The sequence below is a fragment of the Ursus arctos genome, unplaced genomic scaffold (genome assembly GCF_023065955.2).
Source record: "Ursus arctos isolate Adak ecotype North America unplaced genomic scaffold, UrsArc2.0 scaffold_10, whole genome shotgun sequence".
Lineage (NCBI taxonomy): Eukaryota > Metazoa > Chordata > Mammalia > Carnivora > Ursidae > Ursus > Ursus arctos.
The window spans coordinates 54,022,714-54,045,676 of record NW_026622764.1 but is presented as its reverse complement, the minus strand read 5'-3'; the positions used below and the strand labels follow the sequence as shown (position 1 = coordinate 54,045,676).

The window sequence follows — 22,963 nt, the reverse complement described above, 5'->3', positions numbered from 1 at the left end:
AGGCTCCAGGTAACAGTGAGCTATTGGTAGTTAAGTTTGGGGGAAGTCAAGAGTTATATGCAGATTTTCAACTGCATGGGAGTTGGCACCCCTAACCCCCACAGTCCTGAAGGATCAGCTGTACATTAGCTTCACTAGGTGTAAATTTTGTGCACCATGTTCTCTCATATGTTGTCTGAATTACATACAGCTGGTATAACCCCCCCCCCTTTTTTTTTTTGAGATAGGGTGAGAACAAGCAGAGGGGAGGGGAGGGGAGGGGCAGAGGTAGAGAATCTTAAGCAGACTCCATGCCCAGCAAGGAGCATGATGGAAGGCTCGATCTCACGACCCTGAGATCACAACCTGAGCCAAAGTCAAGAGTCGGACCCTTAAACTGACTGAGCCACCCAGGCGCCCTTAAACCCCTTTCCTTATAGCCTACTCCCCCTTCCCATCATCACATGATTTTGCTGGTTGCTAAAATCAAAACTTCTTCATTTGTGCCATTGACTTATCAGCCAATTTCATAATAATAGTACTTTGGGAATGAAAGTTTGTACTTACAAAGATGTTGTGATAACAGAAGTCCAATAGAACTTTGCTTATAGAACAATGGTTTGTAAAAGGAATAAGTATCAAAACCACAAGGGAACATTTATTAAAATCTTCATGCCTGGGACCCATCTCCTCCAAATGCTTAAGGTGTAGAAAGCTGACCAGAGATATAAAATGTCATGGTAGAAAACTGATGGCTCCCTATTTGTCAGTGAAGGTTCTTTAAGAAGCAGACATCAAAACCAGATTAAAGATGCCAGGGATGGACTAGGGGGGGATGCTTGTGATGGATGAAGAGGAGGAAACTAGAGATGGTAGGGGGCACTTTCAGACCATGATGCAGCTCTGACGCTTGAGCAAAAAATGGAGACTCTCTAGCCTGAGGGCAGTTCTGATGAAGGTTTGGCTAGACCAGTGGTGAGTCCTTAAGCCAAAGCCACCTGGAAGAAGGAACCCATATCTTGCAGAAATCAGCCTGCAAGAATATGCCCTCAGTGCTCAGTCAGTGGCTGACTGCAGCCCTGGGGCAGCTCGGCCTCAGTCTCTAGTGGATCAAGAGGGGCAGGGGCTGGGAAGGCCCTTCAACTATGCTCCTCTGAACAGGAGAAATGGGTGGTGAGTTTTCATGGCCACCTCCCGACGGCAGAGGCCATACCACCAGAGGAAGCATCAGAGTTCTTGTTCTGCCACTTCCTACGTGTATGATTTTAGACAAATTGGCTATGAGCATTCACTTCTTCATTATTTCCAATGAAATAATAACAGTGAAAATAATAACACCTGCCTAGCCTGTAACAAAGTGTAATTATAATGGTCAAAGGAAATGGGTATGAAAGTGCTTGGAAAAAGCCTGGTAAAATAGAAAAAAAAATGTAAATATTATTGGAAGGCGTTGCCCAAAGTCCATAATTAGATTAAAGAAAAGGAATACCAACAGGATAATAATATCAAGACATGGAATTTTTATTAAAGAATATCAACACTTAATTAACTTTCTGTCAGACAGAATTTCATTTCTCCTTTACACATCTGACATACACAGCCAGCTTTATAGTTGGGTCATAAATATATTCATTCACTCATTTATTCTTGTCTCGCCAAATATCTTTGGAGTGCCTTGTATGGCCCAGGCCCTCTTTAGCAACTGCAGTTGCAGCGAAGAATAAAACAAGCCCCCTGCAAAATAAATGTTTACACTGCCACATGTGTGAATGGTGACTGGTGACCAGCGGCCAGGAAATGTCTTTTTCGTTTCTCCTATCGACACACCCTGTGGCTTTAGCCACAGATGAGAATGATGTGAACAACTGTTTTTGTTGTCATTTTTTTCCCCTTTGAAAATGCAGATTGTTCTCTGGCAGCCAGTAACCCCTGAACTTATTAAGAAGCAGAAAGAAGTCCATTTTTTTGTGAATGCGTCTGATGCAAACAGTGTGAAAGCCCATTTACATGACAGCGCGATCCTATTCAGGTAGGCACCATTCAATGTTTACTGAGTAACCCTTATAAGCACCTTTGATGCATTTTATGAGCAGACGGTGTAATTGCTTCCTGGAAAAATAAACACTGCTTTTGAACATGGCAACATGGAAATCTCTGAAGTGGGTTGGTGATGAAGCCCAAGTGACTCGCTCTGCGACCTTCGACAATTGGTTTAACCTCTCATGACCTAGGTCCCTTATATGAAAATGCCTCAGACTCAGGGATCTGGCGAGCCTCTTAGAGTTCCTCCTTATTCCTTCCTCTACTCTGTGCCTAGACCTGGGGAGCAAAATTGTCATTCTCCTTAGTAGGTTTTGTGGTATCTCTTGAAAAAGCAGCTGCTAAAGGGTATTTTGCTTCCTTCCTTGCTTCACAAGGCAGTGAACTTTCCTCAATGTCTGGCCCTGAACTAAACATTGTATCAGAGTCAACTTCTGTTCATACTCCGTGTCCCCTCCCTCTTGGACTCTCCTGTCCAATGTCTCCTTCCGGCATCCACTGCCCAAGAGCCAGTCTTCCTCCGGCTACCCTAGCACCTCCTGGAAACCATGCTCCCTTCTGCGTATCAATGGGCAGCCTTTGGATAATACACTATGATAATTATTAATGATATGTTATAGGTGTTTACTGACTTCCAGGAGCTGTGCTGAGCCTTTCGATACATTGCTTCATTTAACTCTACTTTAACTCTGTGGGATAGATACTATCCTCATTATGCAGACGGAAAAATGTTTCATATACACAAAGGAATTTCACAAGATCATAGCACATAGAAGGTAGCAGAGTTAAGAGTTGAACTCAGACACTTCAGATGTCAAAGCCTTGGCTTCTCATCTGTTGGCCTAAAAAAAAATGGAAAATGATATTAAAATAATAGCTAACTTTCAAACTGTTCATCCTGTGTGAAGGAACAGCTTAATTCAGTTAAAACGTTTGCCTAGTTAACAAGGTGGTACTTCTCAAGAGAATTAAACAAGATGACTTGCCGGTACCTTCCCTTTCCCTGTGCTTCTGTTTCTCTAGAGATTTGATCATCTTTGGCTATGCAGCTATCTGGTATAGGTCAATGATTGTCAAAATGAAAAACAAAAAGTAAAGGCTTTCTGCTTCTCCTCCGTCCTTAACTGAAAACAGAATAATAACAACTGGATTTAAGATAATAACTCTGGATTTAAGAAAGTTGTCCATTAAACTATATGTTAAAGACACTGATGAATCACAATCAAGGAATGTTGGTAATGGTGGGAAAAGGGTGAGTTTTTGGAGGCCCTCAAAACATACGGGATAGGAGCCACTTTCTCTCCAGCACCCACGTGGGTTCCACCAGAAGACTGATGAATTTCAGCTTACTACAATGTTCGGGGTTATTGTTTACACCTTGATGAACTTTTGCTTGTTAGATTTCTCCATGATTTTTCCCCATGCTCACCTGTTGTGCCTGCAGTGGGCAATGGGAAAATAGAAGTCCTGTTTGGAAATCGGCTCTCCCTCTGTTTTGTCCCCAGAATCTTGGTGGAAGAAGTGAGAGATCTTATCCAAGAGCAAACTCTCAATGACACGGTCATCCCCCGGACTTCCTCCTCATACTACGAACGGTATCACCCACTAAATGAAGTAAGCCATTACGTTTCTCTCCAAAATTACTGTTTTCATTTAATTAGCATTGCCATTTCAACCATGGGATATTATTAAAGAAACATAAGTAGTGGAAGAGGGTAAAAAAAAAAAATCACGATTAGGTTGATTATATGGCGTTAACTTATCCTCTTGTAGATCTCTTCCCTGAGAAGATTGCATCATATTTAGTAAACTGTCTCTGAGCAGGCTGTCTGTCCACAGCTGTGAGTATCTCCCACTGTTAGGAGTAATACTGCGTGCTAAGGAATCACAGGAAATAAAAAGTAGGGCCTTCATAATGAAACTGCCACAAAAAAATTAACAATCTAATTAATCATGTCTCTCTGGACCATTACCCTGATTGTACTCTTACTGAATAATGGCAACATTATCTCACTGAATTAAAGGAATTTATTCGCTTATATTTAGTACACTGCAAACATTTTATTCCCCTTAGGAGTAATCTATTTAAACTAATAGTAATAATAATAACACCACCTGTATTTTATTCTTTCACCACCTGTACCTTAATCAAAAAGTTGATTTTTTTTTTCTATCAATACTTACAGGTTCTAATTTTCCTAGAGGGAACCTGAAAAAGATACTGGGGCTCAGTTGACTGGAGTAAGCTTTCATGTGATACTCTAAGAACCATATCCCCATATTTGTTAGTTGAAAGGGTAAACTCTTTGGAGGACTTTCTTTTTTTATATAGTATCCTCCAAGTAATAAAAATCCCTCGATACCTTTTTTTCTTTCATGGAGTATGCTGCTCTGTTGCTTAATAGAAGTATTTTTATCATCTTTGGCTAGGTGCCCAGAAACTGTTAAGGACCATATCCATGTTTTTAAGACATCTAAGACTTAAGAAGTAAGAATCAATTTTCTATTTAATCTTCAAAAGCATTTGTTCCAGGGCGCCTGGGTGGCACAGTGGTTGAGCGTCTGCCTTCAGCTCAGGGTGTGATCCCGGCGTTATGGGATCGAGCCCCACATCAGGCTCCTCCGCTATGAGCCTGCTTCTTCCTCTCCCACTCCCCCTGCTTGTGTTCCCTCTCTCGCTGGCTGTCTCTATCTCTGTCGAATAAATAAATAAAATCTTAAAAAAAAAAAAAAGCATCTGTTCCTTTCCAGTTAGTTAAACCAGAACTCAGCCTGCTTCTAGAATCAATGTGCCTGGCTGATTGATGCGGAGCTTAAAATTGCATCCTGCTCCTTTTTCTCTCCTCCCTTGTCTCTATTCTGCTGAGACCTCTTCCCTCCAGTGTCCATCACCAGCTGTGCAGAAACAAACTTGATGCCCAGCAGTTGAGAACCTCGGTCGGTGTGATTTGCAAAATGGGCAAGATAAATGTGTCACTGCTGTGTTGAATTTGGTGGAAAGGGGGGGGGTGTCTTAAGAAGAAGTACTTTTAAATATTTTTGAAATATTTTTTCATTATTTTGTTCAAGGTTACTTTTTCTTACCTTCTCTCCAGGACAGAGCTGGAAAGACACAGGAGGGGGAAGAAAAAAAAAAAAAGACATGACTGTGTTAGTCCTCCGTAACAAGGTGTCACAGACTGGGCAACTTAGACCCCAGAAATGTATTCTCTCAGAGCTCTGGAGGCTGGAAGTGTGCAGTCAAGTTGACAGCAGGCTGGGTTTCTCCTGAGGCGTCTTTCCTTGACTTGCAGATGGCTGTCTTCTCGCTGTGTCCTCCCATGCCCTTCTCTCTGTGTGCACATCCCTGGTTTTTCTGTGTATGTTTATGTCCTAATCTCCACTTGTTATGAGGATACCAGTCAGGTTGGATTAGGGCCAACACTAACAGCCTCATGTTAACATAATTACCTCTTTAAAGGCTCTATCTTCAAATACAGTCACATTCTAAGCTACAGGGGGTTAGAGCTTCAATATGTGAATTTGGAGGGGAACACAATTCAGTTTGTAACAATGACATTGCAGAATACATTTTGGACCTCTCCTCCCTCCCACCCTCAATCCTTAGGTTTCTTGCTCTCAGAAAATTCCACCAAGTCCTCCCTTCCCCTTCAGCATTGATCTCTCCTTCAGCCCTCACCTCAAGGTCACCTGGTGGGCAAGAGGGGTTCTTTTGTCATTGATTCTTGCTAGGAAGTCTTAATCCACTGTAGGGAGAAAAACAAATGACAAAAATATATATATATACTTCTTAAAACAAATAGCCAAAGAAGAGAGTCATTAAGGATGTTACCTTCATTACCCCAGATTAGATTATGAAATGAATCAAGCTTTCTGTAAAGCAGCCTTCATTCAACACAGCCTCCACAGTTGAAGGAAATCTACTGAACCATTAATACTGTGACACAAGATAATCTCATGTCGTAGTTCTCTCAGATGTACTCATGCCTTAGAAGAGTAACGTGGTAAACAGAGGCCCAATGAGGAAACCTCTGATGGTTGGATGCCCAGCACCTCAGACACTGACAGCATTGGTATTTGGTGACAGGTAGGCCTTCCCAAGAGCATCTTAATTCTCAGCACTGGACAACCACTCACCCTGGTGATACTACTCTCAGAGGATCTGTGGGCAAATGGTGCTCTAGTTTCCATCAGCTAGGATTGCTGTTTGAAATTACCTCTTGATAAGGTCCCAGAGATAAGGCTAAGGGTTGGTCATTCCCATTTCAGAAGGTATAAAAGTACAAATATGGCCCTTGAGAAGTTGGTCTCCATTACAACATGACTGAATTCCATCATTCAAACCCTGCTTTGAAGTGGACACTAGCCTAAAGTCAGGGCCAGGAGGTTTTGTTTTTTCCTTCCATTGTAATCTTGATAGAATCACCAGTACCACCAGACTTCTGGCCCGGAGAAAGGTTCTAAATCAAACTTCTCAGACAAAGAAAATATTTTTCCTCCAAACCTTCTGAGGGGAAGTTTATTGCCTTCTCTCATTTTACACTTCTTGTTGTGACTACACAGGTCTCTAGTGGGAAACAATGGCACTGATATTTATCCTGTACAAAGATAGTGCCCAGCACTTCCTTAGGTCACTCTTGAAAAGTGAATATTAAAAAAAAAAAAAAAAAGGAAAGTCCCATAGAAATGTGAACTCAGAATGAATGGTAAAGAGGATTTCACACACGGAGGCAGACAATTCAATGTGATGAACCTTTAAAAATAACTTTCAAGAAATATACTCTAAAGATTAATTTTCCCTGCTTTGTCATAAATTTCTTAGTACTTTTCTACTCTTTCTCTAAACCTTGATACTTTTGAGAACTTTAATTTTATTGATTTTCCTAAACAGCAGAAGAAACACTGGCCACAACTGCTTTGGTTCCTCACTCTTTGTTTGTGCAAAGGTTTTAAAGGGATCCCCTTGCCTTGAAGAAGTTGTCTGCTTCCTTTGGCCAAGAAAATGCTTTGAACTTGCTCTGTGACTAACTGTTGGTTTCTGATTTGACAGATCTATTTTTGGATGGACGCTATAACTGAGAACCGTCCTGATTTGCTTGAAAAAATCCACATTGGATCCTCATATGAGAAGTACCCACTTTATGTTTTAAAGGTGTGTTGTGGGGAGAATTATTGATCACTCAACTTTGGAGAATGTGTTAATTCTCCACTGCTGCTTATTGTAACTTGGATTTTTTTTTTCCTTTGAGCTATGAAAATATTTGCATTACATGTGTTTCTCAATTTTAATATTTAGCTCCTTGGGGATTGGTTATTGCTTTTGTATTCTTTCCTTTACTAATGCAGTGCTGTTTTGAGAGTGAAAACCTTATTTTTAGAATCTACTCTGTCTTTGTTTATGGGACATAGATAAGCTATTTAACCTTCCTGAACTTTGGCGGCTACCTTCATAGAAGGAGGGGAGCCATCTGGATTATTTTTCAAGTACTTTATTTACTCACTACCACCACCACCACCTCTGACTGGCTTACATGGGGGGGGGGGGAATGGAGAGGAATCTGTTGTTAGACAAACACTGATACTGATGTAGTTTTTGGAACCAAAGAAACAGTGAACAACCAAACCAGGGACGGGTAGGAACCAGGGCTGTGTTGGGCCCTTGGCAATAGGGCTGAAATGATAGCTTCTGCCACAATCCGTGTCCATTTGGCTATTTATTTTTAGTTGAGTAAATTGGCCTTAGTTAAGATATGTGAATATGGCCAAAGAAAGAATTTTCGGGAGCCATGAAACCATACTAATTCCTGTTGTTAATTTCTAGTTCTGCATTTCTTTTTTTTTTTAGCAGTTCCCCCCGCCCCCTCCCAATAATTAGAAAGAAGTTCTAAAAAAATAAGTAAGCATCAGAAAAATACATTTGATTTAATAACATTTAATTTACATATAGTTTTCCAACATTATCTATCTAAATTGTGAGCAGTGATGCTCTTAGTCATCCAAAGATAAGATTTTGAGTTGGGGTTTCTGGGTTTTCATCTGTTTTGACAAGAACCTGCAGTGCAAACTCAAGGTAGACATATGAAACATAGGGTCCTCTTGACAGCTGAGTTGGTCCATCAAATTGGATCCATGCAATTGTGGTCTACCCACCCTTGACATTTGCTTTCAGCCATATTGTATGTACTCTTCAGAACTTGTGTTTCTGGGACTCAGATTTACACATTGGAAGATCATGCTTCCTGTGTGCCTTAGTCTCAGTCTTACTTGACCAAGGACGTACACATGATGGGAGTCTCTGGGGTTCCTTCATCTTTCCAGTGTCAGGACCGGTACCAAGAGAGTTTGCTTGGCACCATTAGACAAAAAATTGAGTCAGGCGACTAGTCCAGACAACTCAAGATTTTCTTTTAAATTGAGTAAATTAAATCAGCCAGACAGTTCTCCTCTGTGTATTATTTCATTCTTTGAAGCTAATGCCCTTTGACTTTCTCCCTTGCTTTCTTACTGGATTATCACCAGCTCCAGATTAGTTAAGAACAAACTTCCTTGAGGGCTGGAGAATGACAATACAAATTTAACGCTCTCCTTTTCTTGTTTGGGAATTTCAACTCCACATATTTGTTTAATTTTATAACACTCTTCTCCCTCCCTTCCATACCCTAATTGTGTTGACTAACTTTTTTTTTTTTAAAGATTTTTTTATGTGTTGACTAACTTTTAAAAGCAAAGGAACCATGATTCATTTTGTTTGGAGGTGTTTTTGAGGACACTTCTGGAGACTCCAAAGTCTATCACTGAGGACAGATTAGGAGTTCTTATTCCAGAATTGGCAGCTTGCATTAGCTCCCCACACCATGAATCAGAACAAGGCTTCTGTCCCCAGACTTGGTGGTAATAAGTTTGTGTGGACTTAGATGTGTGCTTCTTTCTGTGTGAAATGGGGAAATAGTCTATACCTAAAAAGTATGCACCCTAGGGAAAACGGTGAGGGAACCCAAGTTTATTTTCAGCACCACTGGCTTCCCCTCCCCAAACCTTTCTTTGTTCTGGTCTCCTATAGAAAGCTGCCCACGCTACATATACCTACTTACCTCACAAAGTGTCAAGATACAGCCTGAAATACTAGTGCTCTGGTCTTTAATTCTACACTTCCACATGCAGCTCTGGTATGACTAAGTAATTGTGGAGGAACAAAGGGGGCTCTAAATCAAAAGTCCTGAGTGCAAACCTCAGTCCTGACTCTCACCAGCTATGTGACCTTAACTAGCATCTTTTAATCTCACCAGCTTTTAACGTCCCTTGAAAACCCTCAAAGGAATGCAGAGAATAAAGTGTGTTTCACAGATTTGTTGCAAGAATTAAATATAAGCAGTAGATAAATGGAAGTATTATCCCGAAGCTTCTTGTTATTGTTGGTTTCTTTGGACAGGTTTCTAAAAAAGGACAAACAGCCAAAAATGCCATATGGATCGACTGCGGAATCCATGCCAGAGAATGGATCTCTCCTGCTTTCTGCTTGTGGTTCATAAACCATGTAAGTATTTACATTCTCTTAAGCCAGAGTTTCTCAATGTGTGGCCTAAGTCAACATGTGCAGAATTGACTGGACTGTTTATTAAATGCATTTTCCCAGGTCACTTCCTAGAATTCTCAAACTCTCTGGTGGGGAGGTTTGGTATTCTACAATTTTCATAAGCTACCTGGGTGACTTCTGGGCATATTAAGTTTGAGAACCATAACTTCAAGCATTTAAATCACCCTAAAGATTGTCCTTTTCCTTCCTATGTTTCTGGCTAAGGCTAAATGCTGGAAAATAAACAAGAAATATTTTGCAATTGTAATGTGTTTACTAAGGGCCATAGTCTGCCCTTGGAAATTGAACATGAAGTACAACATTACAGAGCAGATCATATTTTCTCATATGTTATAATGGGGGACTTTGTCCCTGAAGAAGGTCTTGGCAGCAAAAAAAAATCCATATATAAGACAAAGAGTATGGCATAAAAATAAAAATTATAATGACTATAAACCTCTATAATAAATGAAAGCATAAAAATTATGCTTCAGGTCCTATAAAATGGGCATAAATGTTCTCTATTGATTTATACAAAGAGCCTTTACCACTGGAAGAATAACTTAAAATACATGTCCTTCTGATAATGGTTCTTGTCCCTGTGTTCACAGGTATACAACTATACAAAACAGATTTGTTTTAAAAAATTAAAAGATAGTCACTTAGATTGATCTGTCTTAACAAATGAGGTACATCAAAGGTAAAAACATTTCTGCCGTTGCTGGGTCTTGTCAAATACAACATCTCTACCTACCTTCTCCTGCCTTGCCATCTGCTCTCCCCTCGATGGGAGCCGCAGCATCCCTGAGCCTTCTGCCAAGTTCCCAACCACCACCGCTACTACCTTGACCAAATGAGGATAGTTCTTAACTGACTGGATCCTTAACACATCCCAGACATTTGATGATCCTTCCTCAAGTTGGGTAGTTTTTCATTTTAGGTAATGAATGGAGTACCAGTTACTAGAGAAAGAAAGGTGCAAAGCAAACAAGAATGAACACTTCTTTTTCATTCCATCACTGAACCTGGAAAGGGCCAGAAAGAAACTCTAATTCATATTGACTCTAGTTCATATTGGTGAGGTTGTCCTTACTTGCCATCCTTCTCAAATTGACCCCTCTTCTCTCTTATTACACATGCTCTCCTCTACCCTGCCCACATGCTGAATCTTTGCAAGATTAAATTATTTATTCCACAAATATTTATAAATTGCCTATGACTTTCCAGACTCAAGATACCATGGGAAACAAGATCCAGCTCAAAAACCTTACCGTCAAGTATTTTGTCCCAACAAAAATTTGAAAAATTTGTAGCCCAAAGCAACACAGTTGATAAACTCTTTTTTTTTAAAAGATTTTATTTATTTATTTGACAGAGATACAGACAGCTAGCGAGAGAGGGAACACAAGCAGGGGGAGTGGGAGAGGAAGAAGCAGGCTCATAGCGGAGGAGCCTGATGTGGGGCTTGATCCCACACTGGGATCACGCCCTGAGCTGAAGGCAGATGCTCAACCGCTGTGCCACCCAGGCGCCCCTCTTTTCAATGGACATTTAAGAAGCTCCATCCTTGCCTGCCTAAAACTAATTTAGATCATTTTTCACAATGATTCAAACAACTGTAGAAGGAAAAATTAAAGATTTAGCTTTAAAAATTTTGTGTGGGTAGATTTTGTATTTACAAAGAAAAGAACCCAAAGATGAATTGAAGTCTTAGTTTTTTAAGTCTCTGTAAAGTAAACCTACACCATTCCTTTGTTTCTCCATTCCTCTTATACGACCACACACGCAACACTTCTGACAACAGATACATGGGGACTTTCCCCCACACGACTCAATTCAGTGATACCAGCTGTGTGTCCTACAATTTAACTCAATTCTGATGCTGTCTACATGGATAGTTAGTCAGATCCCACTGGGTAAGGGCTCAGTCCCACAAGACTGCCCCCCTCACACTTCAGATGCCAGTTGAAAGTCCAGCTGTTATCTGTGCTTCTGACTGATCAGCTACAAATCAAAGGTTCCCATGACCTCCTCCTTAGGTTTGATTAATTTGCTAGAGCAGCTCACAGAACTCAGAGAAACAGTTTACTTACTATTTACCAGTTTATTATGAAAAGAATATGATAAAGCATGTAGATGAACCTCTAGGTGGAAGAGATGTCTGGGGCAAGGTATGTGGGAAGAGGTGTGGAGCTTCCCCGCCCTCTCCAGATGAGCCACTCTCCCAGCACTTCCACACGTTCATGAACCCAGAATCTCCATGAACCCCATACCTTTGGGATTTTTAAAGAGGCTTCATCATGTTGGATGGATCATTAACTGTATTTCTAACCCCTCTCCCCTTCCTGGAGAATAGAGTTGGGGCTAATAGTTCTAAGTTCCTGGCTTGGTCTTTCTGTTGACTAGCCTCCTTCCAGGATCCCACAAAGAGTCACCTCATAGAACAAAAGATACTGCTATCACCCAGAAAATTCCAAGGGATTTAAAAGTTCAGTGTCAGGAACCGACGTCAAAGACCAAATACTAGCCCAAAAGATGCCCTTATTGCTATTATCATTTAGGAAATTACAAGGTCTGTGCCAGGAACCAGAGGGGGCGTGGGGCAAAGACCAACATATCTACATATTTCTAGCCACAGTCTCTCACTCTTTTCTCCAACTCAATATGGTGCAGTCTCAGCTTAGGGGAAACCCATTACTCTACACTTTGGGGACCCTGAGGCCAGTCATTTCTTTCTGTACCTCTCATTCATCCTGTAGAGGCCAAATTTAGATCCCTTCTACTAGTGCAAAGGCGGGGGCCGAGGCTGGCTTGTGCATGACTGCATCACCAGGACCAAACTCAGCACGGGGTCTACACATCACTGGAGCCCAAGGAACGTGTTGGGCACCACAACTTGCTCAGTACTTTGTCTGCCAACTGGCATTTCTCAGTGCCAACCTCCCTCTGAACCTCTGACCCGGAGAACTCTCATGTAGCTGCACACAAAGTTGGCACCCTGCAACTTCAGGGCCTCCACAGAATTCCTTCTGCTGCCCCTTACCTTAGCTGACACGTGACTTGTGAAGGACACTGCTTCACAGAAGCTCTGTCAAGGAGAGGGGCTGTTCTTTCATATCTCCACATCCTGAAGGATCAGAGGAGTGGACCAATGTTCTCCTCTCCTAATACATGTGTCCTCTACTTTCCAAAAGTTTGCATGAGGCCATTTCACTTTTATGAAAGACCTACATTCATATGGGAATGGCTTTCTTCATAAAAGCAAAAAAAAGTCCTTCAGATTTCTTTCAGTTAGCAAAAACAAGTACTAATGTAAAAGTATTTGGGAAGTGGTGGATACTTTTCATTTTATGCCATTTTGGCGTACAGAAAGGTTTCATAGGCATGGTCTGCTTTTGGATAGCGTGGGAAACCTGTACTGCTATTGCCTTTTTCTCCAAAGTCCTGATCTGATCTGGCTGAATCAACCTTGCCTTTTTTTTTTTAAATAATATTTATTTTGTTATATTAGTCACCATACAGTACATCCCCAGTTCTTGACAATGTTCCATGATTCATTACTTGCATATAACACCCAGTGCACCATGCAATATGTGCCCTCCTTAATACCCATCACCGGCCTATCCCAATCCTGCACCCTCCTCCCCTCTGAAGCCCTCAGCTTGTTTCCCAGAGTCCACAGTCTCTCATAGTTCATTCCCCCTTCTGTTTACCCCCCCTTCATTCTTCCCTTCCTTCTCCTACCGATCTTCCTATTTCTTATGTTCCATAAATGAGTGAAACCATATGATAATTGTCTTTCTCTGCTTGACTTATTTCACTTAGCATAATCTCCTCCAGTCCCGTCCATGTTGCTGCAAATGTTGTGTAATCATTCTTTCTGATGGCTGAGTAATATTCCATTGTATATATGGACCACATCTTCTTAATCCAGTCATCCGTTGAATGGACAAGGCAGGAAACAACAAATGTTGGAGAGGATGTGGAGAAAGGGGAACCCTCTTACGCTGTTGGTGGGAATGCAAGTTGGTACAGCTACTTTGGAAAACAGTGTGGATGTCCCTTAAAAAGTTAAAAATTGAGCTACCTTATGATCCAGGAATTGCACTACTGGGTATTTACCCCAAAGATACAGACGTAGTGAAGAGAAGGGCCATATGCGCCCCAATGTTCATAGCAGCATTGTCCACAATAGCTAAATCGTGGAAGGAGCTGAGATGAACCAACCTTGTCTTTTCTTTTTACTGCCATCTAATGGCCTCCAGATAATTCCCTGGAACCTGGCTCATGGTTCTTTATTCCTCTCCAATTCTTGCCCTTATTCTGAGTGAATTCAAAGTCCATATGTGAGGTCCATCTGAGGAATCATCTCAGCAACTTGAACTCTACATCACCAAACCTAACCTCAACTCTATTTTAGTAAATTTCCCCCATGGCCATCCTCTTGATCTCAAAATAACCAAGGACAGTAACCAGGAACAATAGGAGGAGTCACTTAACAGTCTGACCACTTAATTTCCTCTCCTTCTACCTCTGCCATTCCTCACACCTGTTCATTGCCCATTCACCCGTATCCTGAATGTCTTGTCCCCTTGATGTGCTCTTCAGGAGTTCTAACCCTAAACACCCCACAGAATTAACTGTCCTTCTTCTGAGCCACCTTGTACATCCTGGTTTTATTATCATACTTGTAACATTGAATTGTTGCTCTTTCCTTTCTAACTTAACACTTTCATCAGCTTGTTAGGGACAAAGATCATCTCTAAAGTCTGTTTTTGTTATTGTGACCCATAATTCAGTATATTATTTGGTCCATAGAACCAGCATTCAACATCCTCTTGTTATATTTAAGATTTAAATTAATGCTTCAACTTTAGGCTCAAATACAACTCTGGGGTCCAGAAAGTACCTGCCATTGTGCTAAATGTTTTATTGTCATTGTAGAAAACCTGGGACTTCCAGCTCTTTGCTGTATTTCTAGTGGTAATGAGGGTAATGGTTTATTTGAAATCTTCCATTCATAGCATCTTATATGCTTTTTTGTACTAATTTATTCATCAAATGGCTACTGGTTAATTTGTTGGTAGGCATTGTTGTTGTTGTTGTTGTTGTTGTTGTTGTTGTTGTTGTTTAGGGCCATGATAAAGACAAACCTTTGGCATACCCCAGAAAAAGACTGGTGAGTAATCATCTGCCACAGGTCAAGCTGCTAGGAGTCAGACAAGCCTTTATCTCCCATCCCCTAATCTCTCACTCTTGTACAGTCCTCTCTCTAGTCTCATCTTTCTTCTCTCATTTTTATTACTAGGACAGTGATTTCAACTATGTTACTTGTTGGTAAATCATTCCTTCAACAAATATTTACTTGTTGTCATTTGTGTGTCAGGCATAATTTCTTCAGCCATCTACCTCATTAAGAGTGATATAAAACCATGACTGTAAACATTTATAAAATACCATGAAAACTCATTGGATAACACAGGTTTGGAGAACCCCATGCTACACAAATCACAAATTAATGGGTAAAGAATTATTAGATTCATAAGCATGTTCAAGTTTGGTTGAAAATGTTATTTTTAAAAAAATCATGTCTTTAAAACACAGGTGATATACCAAGTCAGAATTATAAGGCTTATAAAATTTTAGACATTGTATTACCTCAATGATATGATTATATATCTATATTATATGCTTTTGAAGTTTAAATGGCTGGATAAATATCAAATCTGAAAATGTCTTACTGAGTAATAACATTATTCACAAAGTTAATTGAGAACATTTCTTTTATTTCTCTTTATCTATGTAATTCTGCCTTAATCTGCACAATACTTGGAAAAGAACACAAGTTTGCCCAATTACCAAGTACCCAATCTTACCCTTAGCCAAACAGGAAAATACCCAAAGTCCTGAGGATGCTATAAAATTACCTAGCTCATCCATTCAGGTCACCCTCTCATTTGGGTCCACATCTCTTCTTATAGATAGGCATTGAGAAGTCCCCCTAATGCACAATTTCCCTCTGTCTTTCTTTTTTCTAAACTTCTCCACTGAGGTCCTGGTTTCATCCACTTTTTCTCTTCAGATCACCAATTCCCTCTTATTCTGGACCCTCATCTTCTTTAAATGCACCCAAACAAGCTCACCACTAGTCCAGATGGTGTCTTTGTGAAGTACCAAGAAAGACATCCTATGCTGGAACAACTGGATAGCCACATGCAAAAGAATGAACTTGGACCCCTACCTCATGCCACAAATATTAACTCAAAGTGGGTCAGAGGCCTACATTTAAAAACCAAAATTATAAAATTTTCAGAAGAAAACTTAGAAGTAGTAAATCTTTGTGACTTTAGATTAGGTAATTATTTGTTAGATATGACACCAAAAGCAAAAGCAACAAAAGAAAAAAGAGATGAATAGACCTTTACCAAAATTAAAAACCTTAGTGCTTTTCAAAATAAAGTGAAAAGACAACCCACAGAATGGGGGAAATTTATATGATAAGAGACTTTTATCCAAAATATAGAAAGAACTTTTACAAATAAACAATAAAATGACAAATAATCCAATTTTAAATTGGGCAAAATATCTGAAAAGACAACTCTCCAGAGAAGATATACAAATGGGCAATAAGCACATGAAAAGATGTTCAATATCATCAGTCATTAGGGAAATGCAAATTAAAACCACAACGAGATACCACTTCAGACCCACAAGGATGGCTAACATTTCAAAAGGATAATAATAAGTGTTAGTAAGGATATGGAAAAATTGGAACCCTTATCCATCGCTGTTGGGATTGTAAAATAATTCAGCCATGATTTTGCAGTTTGACAACTTCTTGAAAGCTTAAGCATAGGATTACCATATGACTCAGCAATTCCACTACTAGGTATACACCCAAGAAAAGTAAACACATCTGTTTACAAATGTTGATGGCATCATTATTTATAATAGCCAAAAAGTATGCCCATCAATGTATGAGTAGACAGAATAGCGTGGTATATCCTTATAATTGAATATCATTCAGCAATGAAAAGGAATGAAGTACTGACTCATGCTACAAAATGGATGAATCTTGCAAACAATATGCTCGTGATAGAAGCCAGAGATAAAAGGCCACATATTTTATGATTCCATTTATATGAAATATCTAGAATGGGTAAATTCACAGAGACAGAAAGATGATTAGTGATTGTCAGGGGTGAGTGTGGGGATGGGTGAAAGAGGAATAACTCAATGGGTAAGGATTTGAGGGGGTGCTGATGAAGATGTTTTGAAGTCAGATAGTGGTGATAGTTGTACAACTCTGTGAAAATACTAAAAAAAAATTACTGAGTTGCACACTTTAAAATGGTGAATTTCTTTTTTATGTGAATTGTATCTTAATAAAGCTGTTAAAGGAAAAAAGGGCAGCTGGGTGACTCAGTCGGTTAAATGACTCTTGATATTAACTCAGGTCTTGATCTCAAGGTTGTGAGTTCAAGCCTTGCCTTGGGCTCCACAAGAAATTCTTTTTTTTTTTTTTTAAGATTTTTATTTATTCAACAGAGAGAGAGAGACAGGCAGTGAGAGGGAACACAAGCAGGGGAAGTGGGAGAGGAAGAAGCAGGCTCCCAGCAGAAGAGCCGACGTGGGGCTTGATCCCAGAATGCCAGGATCATGCCCTGAGCCAAAGGCAGACGCTTAACGACTGAGCCACCCAGGCGCCCCTCCACAAGAAATTCTTGTTGGGCTCTGATAGATGATCCACATTAGCTCTGGAATTTCTTATCCAAAAAGCAGGTCTCCAAACAGAAGGAGTGAGTGAGGGTTGGAATGCATGTTTCATAGATTTATTGAAAGAATTAAAATTAAAAATTTAGCTCCCCAGGTTATAGGGACAATGTAGAAACTACTTAGTCATATCTGGGCATAAGACAAGGTTAGTTTAAACTATGATTGATATGGATTATTGAAAAAAGAGTGAAATTGTATCTAGGTTTTGTTTCTTTAAATCTCTGAAGTGAGCTGTATTGCTTTCATAAAGAATTCTTTTGTTTCTTGAAGAAAATTTTAGAAAATATATGGTTCTATTTTCTGCCTTCATTAAATAAGAAGACCATTTGTTCCATGTCCAAGGCATTTGCCTCCATTTGGCAGGACAGCGCCCTAAGTTCAGACTTTTCAAGGAATTAATACTCTTCCTGAACGTTAAATCCACAAATCTAAATGTTCCAAATGACTTCTTAACACACACACACACACACACACACACACACACACACACACGTAAAAGAAACAGACTAAGTTTAGAAGGACTTAAAAGAGCTATTACAAACATTTTTGGTTTAATTTGTAGGTAACTAAACCACGTGGGGAAGAAACGTCATACACTGAACTTCTGAGGCATGTGGATTTCTATGTGATGCCAGTAGTTAATGTGGATGGTTATGACTTCACGTGGAAAAAGGTAGGTAAAGGCAAAGAAAACAAAATGTACCCTATTTGGGGATACAGGATGCGCAGGCTGAATTATTCATAGAATCTTGTATAGTGGCACAATGGTTGTTTAAAAAATATATGTATTTAAATTCTTATTATGGAAAAGTTGAAACATGTGAATGGAAATCATTGCACAGTAGACTCCTTTGTACATATCACACAACTTCATCAATAATCAGTTCATGGCCAGGGGTGCCTGGGTGGTGTAGTTGGTTAAGGGGCTGACTCTTGGTTTTGGCACAGGTTCTGATCTCAGGATCATGAGATTGAGCCCTGCATCAGGCTCTGCATTCATTGTGGAGTCTGCTTAAGACTCTCCCTCTGCTCCTCCCCCTGCGTAGTCTCTCTCTTTCTCTCTATCTTTCAAAAATAAATAAATAAATCTTTAAAAAAATAAAATAATCAACTCATGGCCAATGCTTTCTCATATATATTTCCAAACCAATTCTATCTCATTGTATAATTTTGAAGCAAACCTCAGACACCATTATCATTTCATCAATAAATATTTCAGAATGCATCTCTGAAAGAGAGCTTTAAAAAAATGGTACAATTGTACCTAAAAATTAACAATACTTAATATCATAAAATTTATATTTAAATTTGCAATTGTTTCATAACTTAAAAAATTTTTTTCTTTGATTCAGGATCCAATTAAAGCCAATATATTGTGATTGGTTTAGATGTGTTTTAATTCTATTTTAATTCATAGATTCTCCTGCCATCTCTCTCTTTCTCTCTCTCTCAATTTTTTCTTTGCAATTTATTCGTTGAAGAAAAGTTTTCCCATTGTCTGGATTTGCTAATTGCATTGCCACGTTGCAATTTCACATTCCTCTATCCTCTGCATTTTCTAAAACTGAAATTCAGTTTGAAGAGGATAAACCAGATTCAGGTTTGACTTTTTTGGCAGGACTACTTCATTGTGATTCTTTGCTCTGCATAATGTCTGGTTGTGTTTCCTTTTGTGATGTTAGCTGCCATCAACACACAATGCCTAGATCCATCCATTCTTACTAGGAATCCTTTGAATAGCATTTTGATTTATAAAATCATAAATTGCAAGATTTAGAAAAGCATCCTAACTGCACTTGCATTCTGGTAGAATTGCATTCTAACTGATATGTGAATTTAAGCCTTAGAACCCTTTAATTTAGTGATGAGCATCTAAGTATGAGTAAGTTTCCTGGTCAATCTCATCTATACTGGAAACCATTATCAATACTATTTCTATCCCATCAACATCATGATTCAGGAAAATAACTCAAGCAATGTAAGTGCAGTCCTTTCTAATGTAACGAGGAGCACATAAAACGTAATTGAGCATATATAAGTTCAGAAAAGCCTCCTTCAGCAGCATGTGTAAACACAAAGGAGAATGAGAGTAATCAGAGTGATTGGAAACATATAGGATTAAACAGAAATTGTTTTATGGAGGAGGTAATTTTTGCAGAAGAAATGGGAATGGTGAAGGGGGTTGGCTGAAAAAAATCATCCCAAGTGAAAGGAATACTGTGAATATAAGTTTGTAGGGAAGAGTGAGCAAATCCGGACCTAAATAAGTGAGAAATCCCTAGCATAGTACATAACACAAATTCGTGTTCAGTGAATGATCATATTGGGGCACCTGGGTGGCTAAGTAATTAAGTGTCTGACTCTTGATTTTGGCTCAGGTCATGATCTCAGGGTCATGAGATCAAGCCCCACTTCCAGCTCCATGCTCAGTGGGGAATCTACTTGAGATTCTCTCTCTCTCCCTCTGGCTCTCCCTCTCTCCACTCTCTCTCAAATAAATAAATAAATACATAAATAATGATATTCACAGATTGATATTACAATAATTTATTCTTTCACTGAATCCCGGTAGAATTCAGCCACCCTTTATATAGTGCTACTCCCCCACTGTCCTTTGTATCTTAACACTGTCAGTTAGTTCTTGCAGTTTGAGAACCTAATTTCTCCAGGGCAATTCTTGCTACTAAACCGCAGGCCAGGGGTTGGAAGCAGCCTGGGAAACTTTCCAGAAGGGTTGGTGAGAGCAGGGGAAAAGGTACCACTTCATCCCAACCCCAGGATTTAAACAAAGTCTGTGCAACTGTTTACATGATCAAATTTCCCAGTTTTCCCCAAGAATCCACTGGGGGAATTTGCTTTATGTTTACAAATGAGGATTGAATCAGTGCGATCAAAGGAACCATCAGGCTATAGGTGTCTTCACAGCTCTACCTGTTAAAAACTTATTATTATGTTATGAAAATCACCATACAGTACTTCATTAGTTCCCAATGTAGTGCTCCATGTTTCATCATTGGCGCACAACACCCAGTGCTCCTTGCAACACGTGCCCTCCTTAATACCCATCACCAGGCTAAACCATCCCCCCCACCTCCCCTCTAAAACCCTCAGTTTGTTTCCCAGAGTCCACAGTCTCTCATGGTTCATCTCCCACTCTGATTTCCCCTCCTTCATTCTTCCCTTCCTTCTCCTAATGACCTCCATGCTATTCCTTATGATCCACATATAGGTGAAAACACACGATAATTGTCTTTCTCGGCTTGACTTATTTCACTTAACATAATCCCCTCCAGTACCATCCATGTCGATGCAAAGAAGACATACAAATGGCTAACAGACACATGAAAAAATGTTCAACATCATTAGCCATTAGGGAAATTCAAAGCAAAACCACACTGAGATACCACCTCACACCAGTCAGAATGGCAAAAATTAATAAGGCAGGAAATTCCTGAAGATTTTAAATGAGAGAGTTGAATTCAATCTAAAGAGAGCATTGAAACTTATGACTCATAGTTTTAATTTTAGTTGAAACACAAAGTTATTTTACTTTTCTCAGAAGGAATTAAAATTAGAGCAAACAAGATTAAAGAAAACCAATAAACAGCCTGGCAAAACCAAATGAAATTTCTGTTGGTATAGATCAAAGCTGATCAAATATTACCATTCCCTCTGGTTCAGACTGAAATAGTTTTGAGCGAATGTAATTGAGACCTGGATAGAAACAAGGGCTGTGAGAAAAGAATGCTGGGAAGATCGTGACAGGTGTAGTGATGGGTTTGCAGGAGAGACACACAACCTTGACCACTTAGGCTCTAGAAGTAGTGTCTCTGCTTGAACTAGGAACATGGCCATCCCGGTTATCAGTATTTTGTTTCTTTAGAATCGAATGTGGAGGAAGAACCGGTCCTTTCATGAAAATAATCACTGCATCGGAACAGACCTGAACAGGAACTTTGCTTCCAAACATTGGTGTGGTAGGTTATTTGCTTCATTTCCAGCAATGTTTATTCATTTAAAAAGGGATATTCATAAAGAAAGGCTCATAATTCAAAGTAATTAGAGGGGAGGCCTATTTGAATCAGTAAATAACTTAATGAACTTTTTAGTTAAATGCGACACTCTGCATACACACAGCTCACCTTAACCTCTCTGCCCTGCCATTTCATCTTTTTTTTTTAAAAAAAAAGGAAATTGAGCCAGTTCCTTAAGGCCCCTTCTAGTTTCAAAATTCTAAAATTCCACTTCTCTAGAATAATGAGGAAGTGACTGTTAAAAATCCTACCTCAGAGAACAAATAACATTCATCATTAGGGTATCAAAGTAGGATTGGGGGTGGGTACCTCTCCTTTTTAATTCCATAGGAAAAAGTTCACTTCGACAACATTCAAAACCATTTTCTTTGGTTTTCACTATTTACTTACCACGATTCTTTTTCTTTTATGAATGTCATAAACTTACGTCTAGCATAGTGGGAGCTTATCACTCATTGATTTGAATGAGTTAAAGTACTCAGTGAATATTGATTTTGGCATTCAAGAATATCATCTGCTCTCGTAGAGGTAGGTGATGGTTCGCATTCCCTCCATTGCATTTCATAGTTACTACATTTACAGAAACAGCTATAAAACAAAACTAAACCTAATTATGATCTTGAATCATCTTTGTTTTTGGAATTGGTACACGTAGCTCTGTGATTGAAAGCGATTACACAAAAACCCACTTCTGACCACTCCTTTGCCCTACACAATGCTATGTACATGATTGTACATATTCCCTTTTTAAAAAAGAAGGGAAGTTTTGTGATTTTGAACATTTCATCATTATCTCAGAGTCCACATGAAAACTTCACAACAGAGTCCTTACCTTATTTCCTTGATTCTTTCCTCCTCTAGGTTAGAAACTCCGTGAGGGAAGGGACCATTATCCATTACCTAGAGCAATGCCTGGCACACGCAGCGTTCCCAGAACTTATTTAAATGCGTATAGGAATGAATTAGTTGTTCTAAGAGAGCTGCAGATGTAATAAGCAAGCAGAGGAAGGAGCAGTTAATCCTGCCTCAGGCTCACTCCTTTTGTGATTAAGGGAATCAGTTAGTGGTTTCTTGGTGAGAGCCATTCTTAAGATTGTCCAATAAAAGTGCCCACTGAGGCCCAGAGACTCTGCAGCAGTGGTGACTGGGCAGGGAGTCAGAGAAGCAGCAGCAAATATAAAGTAGGTCTGAACAGAGTTGATGGTTACTAAGTGCTGAACTGTTTACATAGGTCTCCACCTAGGTTTCATGATCTATGTATTCTGAATGGAGATTCCCAGACTTAAAGGTTAATCCCATGCTTAAGAGCACGGACCTAGGAAGTGGAAGAGCTGGGATATAAAGCCAGACTGACTGACTCCAAAGTTCCTGCCATTCTTCTATGAGAATCACCCCTGTATTATAAATTCTCATATGTAACTTCTTATTTTATCTTCATGCTCTTTTGGTGCTGTTTTACTTAATATTTTTTATGGTGAAGTCTGTATTACCCAATTTGAATAGCCAAGACATCAAATATATTCTGTTATTGCCATCAGGACATATGGTAGGCCCTCTGAGG

The 22,963-nt window shown here is 39.6% G+C and overlaps 1 protein-coding gene across 1 annotated transcript in view; it reads left to right on the top strand.

Moving 5' to 3' along the window:
- Positions 1-22,963, top strand: part of CPB2 (carboxypeptidase B2) — a 52,878-nt gene that overhangs the window by 17,186 nt on the left and 12,729 nt on the right. The window contains exons 3-8 of the mRNA XM_026493296.4: positions 1,884-2,008; positions 3,525-3,633; positions 7,070-7,171; positions 9,449-9,553; positions 17,931-18,041; positions 21,252-21,345. Coding sequence (XP_026349081.1) covers positions 1,884-2,008; positions 3,525-3,633; positions 7,070-7,171; positions 9,449-9,553; positions 17,931-18,041; positions 21,252-21,345 — 646 coding nt within the window. The remainder of the gene's footprint in view (positions 1-1,883; positions 2,009-3,524; positions 3,634-7,069; positions 7,172-9,448; positions 9,554-17,930; positions 18,042-21,251; positions 21,346-22,963) is intronic.